Source organism: Caenorhabditis briggsae, assembly GCF_000004555.2.
Source record: "Caenorhabditis briggsae complete genome, chrI, whole genome shotgun sequence".
In the NCBI taxonomy this organism is placed as follows: Eukaryota; Metazoa; Nematoda; class Chromadorea; order Rhabditida; family Rhabditidae; genus Caenorhabditis; species Caenorhabditis briggsae.
Window position 1 is genome coordinate 2424060 of NC_013489.2, and position 6787 is coordinate 2430846.

Sequence of the window (6787 nt, forward strand, 5' to 3'; positions counted from 1 at the left end):
CGGCTTGGCGCCGGCCATCTTATCGTAGCTCTTGCGCTCGTCGTCCTGTCCGTACATCTGACGTCCGCCGCCGGCGCTGTTTCCCACATTCGGCATCATGTTCATGAATCCGAAGGTGTGTGGAGCGGCCGGGTATGGCTGCTGCATGAACAACGACGATAGGTTTGGCTGTTGCATGTACGAATTGGCTTGGAACCCTGGTGGTGGTCCAACATTCGACGGCTGCTGTGGTTGCTGATCACGTCCACTTTGTGATCCGAACTTGTTGAAGTCCATAAGTCCATGAGTCTCTCGTTGCTGTCCTGATTGCACTTGTGGTGCATTTGAGGTCAGTGTCTGGGAAGCAGACTGCGGGAGAATCGTCGACAGATTGCTCAAATCAACTCCCATTCCGTACTGCATGAGTGCAGCGTACTGATCATCGCGGACTCCACCCATTGGATTGTACATGTTCATGTAGGAGTTCATGTATCCGTACGGCATCTGCGGGGCAAACAACATGTGTTGTTGTGGATGCTGTGGGTGTCCTTGTTGCTGCTGAGCCGGTGGCGTATTCTGCTGTTGAGTCGGCTGCTGCACTTGCTGCTGTGGTTGTTGCGATGATTGTTGCGACGGAAGCTGTCCAGGATTGTTGAACTTGTTCGAGGACGACAGGCGATCCGTTGGTGGGTACGAGGAGGATGAAGTGTCATACGACAGTCCTCGGTTCGATTGTCCGTATCCCAACGGTGGAGAGGAGGATTTCAAGTTGTAATCGCCATTTGGAAGCGATCGTTCTGGCTGAAAACAACGAAAATTAGAATTTCACAAAGTTCCAATTCGACAAACTCACCTCAACTTGTTTCGGGATCATTCGGGGCGAGTTAAACAGGTTTTCATTGTTTGTAGAGATCGATGCAGCGGATGGTTCGGAAGGTTGTGGGAGTTGTGGGCTTGGGGGAGCATCAACAAATCCAAATGAGTAGTCGTGGAGGTTGGTTGGAGCAGTGGTTCCAACAAATTCAACTCCTGGATCAGGGAGGGTCTGAACTGGAGCAGCACTCGGGGTTGGGGACACAGCTTCTTGTGCATCGTGAATTCCAATTCCGAGCGATGACTTCAGTTGATTGGTCCACGCCTGATTGGCTTGATCTGGTGAGCTTTGTACATTTTCATCATGGTGAGTTGACACGTTCGGCGTCTGCTCTTCAACCGCTGGGGCCTGTTCGTCCTGGAAGTATCCTTCATCTTGCTGTTGCGAAGTTTCTGGTTCATCCGAGAACTGTGCTGGCTCTTGCTCCTCCTTCACCGGACTCTCTTCTGGAGCGGCTTGTGATGGAAGCGGTGGTTGTGGAGACAGACTCCGCCTTGGTGGTGGTGCTGGTTGCGGATTCTGTGCTTGTTGCTTTCGTAGGGCCTCCTTACGGTGAGCGGCAGCTGCAACAGCGGCGAACGAGATTGGAGCTGGAGCCGACGAAGTTGGTACGGTAGCGGCGACAGATTCCTCGACTGGTGGTTGCACTTCGGTGACGTTGGTATCAACTTTGGTCGAGTTCTAAAAAAATTCGATAGAATTAGAATGATCATTTTTGAAAAATTCTTACATCTTCAAGATCAGCAGTGAATGCATCTGGATCAAGAGTTGACGATGGAGCCACAGCTCTGGAGTATCCTCCTCTGCTTCCGCCTCCTCGTCCACGTCCAACGTACGGTCTTTCAAATCCACCACGGCTCGGGCGCGATGATCCACCTTCTTTGAAATCACCTCCTCGACCTCCTTCTTTATAATCACCTCTTGGCTCACGGGGCTCACGGAACTCGCGTGGCTCTCGATTCTCACGATTATTATCCCGGGTGTCTCGGCTCTCGCGTGGTGTCGCTCCGCTTGAACGGCCGCGGCCACCTCTGTCGACGAAACCGGTGCTTCCACCTATAAAAAAGTTTTAACGTGACAAACAAAGAATAAAAAACAAACCTCTGCCGCCTCTGCCCTGGAAGTTTCTGCTGTTGAAACTGCCTTCATCCGACTTCTTCTTCTCTTTCTTTGGTCCCTTCTGTTCGGTCCATGAGTCGAGTTTGTCGCCAGCCTCCAAGATGTAATCGATTGCGCTGTACAGAACCATGTCTCTGTCCAGCAACGCTATCTCGGCTTGTGCTGATGTGCATCCGGTGGTTTCGGTAATCTGCAAGAATTTTCCTTATGGTCATTATCTTGTGCGCGGGAACCCATTATTCTCTCAACATCTGGATAACATGCGCGAACACCTGCTTTTTCTGTGTCCTTTTCTTTTCGATTTTATTTGCCATCTGCCCCTTCCTTTCTATCTATCGAAGTTTTTATTTACACTGAAAACCGACGCCTAACCCCGATTCCTCTTCCTATCTAAGTACAAAACAACATCACGTGCCTTCTGTGCCCGTCATTATGATTCAGAGATCACATTGACGCAACAATAGCGAAAACAGGGTGTTCTGGAATTGACATAGAAACTTACGGTCTTAATCATCAACTGCATGTCCTCCTCTGTGCCGGAAACTCCGTCCAGTGTGAGTCGCTGAAGTCGCGCTTGATCGCTGGTAGCTTTTTTGTCGCTTTTGATACCCATTCTGGAAGAAAAAACTATAGTTTTTATGATTGGAAATCGAGGTCAATTGAAAATCGATAGGAGTGTGACGGGAAGGTGTGAAAGCGACAAGAAAGTGTGAAAAGTGGGGAAAAAAGATCTCTCATGATAAAATCTATGCACTTTTCAGCCAATTTCCGCATGGATAAGCGGGAATTCGAAGAAACTTACACTTTCAGGCATAAAAACACAAATTCATACGAAAAGTCTCTTTTCAGGCGGAAATACTGAGAATTTCATCAACTTCCTTCGAAAAAGATGACAATTACCATCAAGAAATGTTTAAAACCCAAAATTTTTGTTCAGTGAAAAATGAATTCTAACCTATTTTTTAAACCAATTTCAGATGTTTTCTCATTAAAAAATGACTAATTTCAAGGTAAAAAGCTGAGGAAGCTTTTTATGGACGCACACTATTGCGAAAATTGGGTCAAATCGATAAAAAATGACTGGGAATGACTCGATCTCGTCACTTTCCGGATAAAATTCCCGCCCGGATACGAATTTCCCGCATTTTCAGATTTTTTTTTCGAAAAATCGAAATAATCAGTGATTGGCTAGACTAGAACCTCGTTTAAATCGCCGTATTTCCCGCAGTTGAATTCAGCGGCGACCGCGACGCGACACGCAACGCGGCTCCGCCCACCAAATGCGGTCGTGGTCTCGCAGCGAATGCGCGTACGATCACTCTCAACGAGTATAAAACCCAGTCCGTTTTGGCTCGTTTTTCAAATAAATCGCCATTTTCTCGAGGAAAAACGAAGAAAAACGAAAAAAACATGCGAAAAAGTGAAATTCCAGCTAAAAATTGGAATAAAACATTGGGGAAAAAGAGCAGAAAAGTGTATATTATTGGTTTTTTTTTCGTTTTCAATATATACGAATTTTTCGAATTCTCACCGATATTTTCTTGATAATTTTCACACAAAAATTCAACAAAAAAGCCAAAATAAAGAGAATTTCAGGGAAAATGAGCCTTCCTCGCTTTCGACTCGTTCAGGGAAAGGCGCTGGGCGAACGTTCAGGTCCACCGCCACCGCTGCAACAACAACCACCACCACCTCAACAAATCCATCAGCAACAACAACCTGTAAATAATATGCCACCAGAATCAGTAAGTTTTGAAAATTTCAAAAATAAATTGACAAAAAATCAATTTTCTCTTCCAGATGCCACAAGTGAAAGTTGAGGTGGACCTGATGCAAGATATACCATCACAGCAGGAGCCGCAGCAGCATGTGATGCACCAAATAAAGCAGGAAGATCCGATCTCGCCACCCAGGAATCAGATGATGGGGGCATCGCGTTAGTAATTTGGGAAAATTCCGATTTCCCACCTAGAAAGCCTTTGAAAAAAAGTAATTTTTGTTCAGAACCACCACCACAAATGATGCAGCAACGCGGACCAACACCTCAACAGATGTCTCACTTCGTCCAACAACCTCAACATCCTCAGATAATGAATCAGCCACCAATTCCACCTCAGAATTCAGCGAATCAGCCTCAAAACCCGAATTCTGAGGATAAAAATGTGCAAAAGTGTGTGCGATTCTTGAAAACGTTGATTAGTCTATCCCAAAATGAGGACCCCGAGATGCCGGATAAAGCGTTGAGAGTCAGCAATTTGATTCAGGTAAGAACTGGTTTTTAGGGCTCTTTTTTGAGCTCAAATTAGATTTTTAAGCCATTTGGAGTCTAAAAATCTTCAAAATCCACTTTTCAGGGCGTTATCTACATGGAAACAACAGCTGAGCAGTTCACACGTGATCTTCAAGAAGTCCTCAGATCACAAGCACAACCACATCTTCTTCCTTTCCTTCAGAATACGTTGCCAGCACTCAGGAATGCTGTTCGAAATGGTTTGTTGTAATTTGAAGGAAATTATGCTGAAATTTATTCAAAATTCTTCAAAAAATAGGCCAAACCCCTTGAAAAATAATCGAAAATTCACTGAGATCGATTCAGAAACTATAAAAAACTGGTCTAAATTTCATAGAAAGCGGTCCAAATAGCACTAAATGACTCCAGAAACGATTTGAAAATGGCCCAAATTTCTAAAAATTACCTCAAAAATTATGTAAAATAATTAAAAATTCAATGAAAAACCCTTCTATTTTTTCCAGGAACCGCCAGTGTAGAAGGCGTCAATCCACCACCCGGCTACGTCTTCAACAACGGACGTCATCCACAGAATGCTCCACCAACAGCTCAAGCACCTCCACAACAACAGCAGCAACCCCAGCATATGACTCCACAAGCGCCACCACACGATATGAGAGGTCCGCCAATGAATCCACCAATGAATCAAGGAGTTCCAATAAGTCAAGCGGGGCCACAAGGAGGTCCAGGAGGTCCAGGACCACAACAAATGATGAATCGAATGAATGTGGATAACGGTACTCCACAAGGAAGACCTAATTTCCAGGTAAAGACTTGTTTTTGAGCCTCAAAACACTGTTATTTTCCAGCAAAGACCACCTGGACCACCGCTCCAATCTACTCCAGTAGTCCGTACGATATCTGGAGGACCAATAGGACATCCACAAGGACCAGGACCACATCAGCAACCACCTCATCCACAGATGCCGCCTTCCCAACCACCAAGAACTCCACAATCCGTCTCTTCCCAGGGACCACAGCCTATGGAAGTTGATGGATCTCCAGCTCCACCTCCCCCACGACGTCAATATCCAGAAGGCTCGTTGAAATCTGCGATTCTGAAGCACGATGAGATTCTGAATAGAATTACGAAACGAATGATGGCACCGTGCCAAGTGGAGGAGGACGCGTTGATTGCGATTTCCGATGCGGTCGAGTCGCATTTAAGAGAGATGATAGCGATGATGGCCGGGTTTGCGGAGCATCGAGTCGAGTCGCAAAGGTGTGAAAGTTCCTAAAACCGGCAATAAATGATCCAAGCTTTTCAGAATTCCCGAGAACTACGTCCCTGTGGATGACGTCAAACGACAACTGAAATTCCTCGAGGAGCTCGATCGTCAGGAAGAGGAGATGCGTGAGAATCGAGAAAAGGATGCGCTGATTCGAGCCAGTAAAAATAAGAATATCGGAAAGGAGACGATTGAAAAGGCGAAAGAAATGCAGAGACAGGACGCCGAGGCGAAAAGGAATCGAGATGCGAACGCGGCGGCGATTGCAGCATTGTCCAGTAGTCGGCCAACGAAGAAGTGAGCAAAATGATCTGAAAATTGAGCTAAAACAGAAAATTTTCAGGTGGGAAGGCGCCGCTAGCACGTCGACCGCTCCACGCCCACGTACTGTTCGTGTCACCGCTCGTGATCTTCAAATGTTGGTCAATCAGGATAATCGATTTACGGGGTTCGTTTTCACTGAATTTCTATGGAAAATTAAAAGGAATTCAGGAATCAAAACAGCTAGAAATGTCAAATTTTTAGCCTTCAAAATGGTAATTTTGCCTTTGAAAACGTCCTTTTGAGCCTAAAAAAGGCTCATTTTTGAGCTTTGAAGTTTCATATATTGCTCTGAAAATATCAATTTTGATCCCTCAAAATGTCATATACGTCTTTAGAAATGTCATTTTTAAAGCCGTAAAATGTCATATATGACCCTAAAAATGTCTATTTTGATCCCTCAAAATTCTATATACGGCTCCAGAAATGTCTATTTTGGGGCTTAAAAATTACATATATGACCTAAAAAATATCAATTTTGAACCATAAAATTTTAGTTCTTTGGCCATAAAAATGTCAATTTTGATTCGTTAAAATTCTGTTTTTGGCTCTAAAAATGTCAATTTTTGTCACCTAAAATTTAGCCTAAAAATAGCTTTAATTTAGCCTAAAAATAGCTTTATTTTAGCCTAAAAATAGCTCATTTCTGACTTAAAAATTACAATTCTTAAAGGTGGTGTGCGGTGAAAAATTTTATCGCTTTATTTTGTGCAGAAATCCATGTAGATTCCCCTAAAAATAAAGGAAAAATTCAACAAAAAATTCCTTCATTGAGAAAAACGGCATTGAAAAGTCAAAGTGGGAACCGGTGGCCTAGCGGCCAGGTGTGAGTTTTCTAGGCTAACTGCCGGTAAAAGCGCGCGAAATTCGAATTTTTATTTGATTTTCAGTATTTTCTTTGATGTTTTTCAAAGATCTCAAAATTTTTTGGTTAATTTCCTCCCAGGTGTATAAAAAACCGGGGATCCTCTAGAG

General features: G+C 44.2%; 2 protein-coding genes across 2 annotated transcripts in view; one reads left to right on the forward strand and one right to left on the reverse strand.

The window, feature by feature from the left end:
* The window catches only part of Cbr-pqn-59.1, a gene marked incomplete at both ends in the record, with an annotated part of 10342 nt that extends 7757 nt beyond the window's left edge, over window positions 1-2585 (reverse strand). The window contains 5 exons of the mRNA XM_045241683.1: window positions 5-780; window positions 809-1534; window positions 1584-1909; window positions 1955-2162; window positions 2475-2585. Of these exons, the coding sequence (XP_045097481.1) occupies window positions 5-780; window positions 809-1534; window positions 1584-1909; window positions 1955-2162; window positions 2475-2585 (2147 nt within the window). The remainder of the gene's footprint in view (window positions 1-4; window positions 781-808; window positions 1535-1583; window positions 1910-1954; window positions 2163-2474) is intronic.
* Window positions 2586-3573: 988 nt separating this feature from the next.
* Window positions 3574-6787, forward strand: part of Cbr-taf-4.1 — a gene marked incomplete at both ends in the record, with an annotated part of 3760 nt that continues 546 nt past the window's right edge. Inside the window, 8 exons of the mRNA XM_045241690.1 lie at window positions 3574-3717; window positions 3773-3908; window positions 3977-4236; window positions 4327-4462; window positions 4727-5028; window positions 5072-5484; window positions 5531-5788; window positions 5835-5939. Of these exons, the coding sequence (XP_045097482.1) occupies window positions 3574-3717; window positions 3773-3908; window positions 3977-4236; window positions 4327-4462; window positions 4727-5028; window positions 5072-5484; window positions 5531-5788; window positions 5835-5939 (1754 nt within the window). The remainder of the gene's footprint in view (window positions 3718-3772; window positions 3909-3976; window positions 4237-4326; window positions 4463-4726; window positions 5029-5071; window positions 5485-5530; window positions 5789-5834; window positions 5940-6787) is intronic.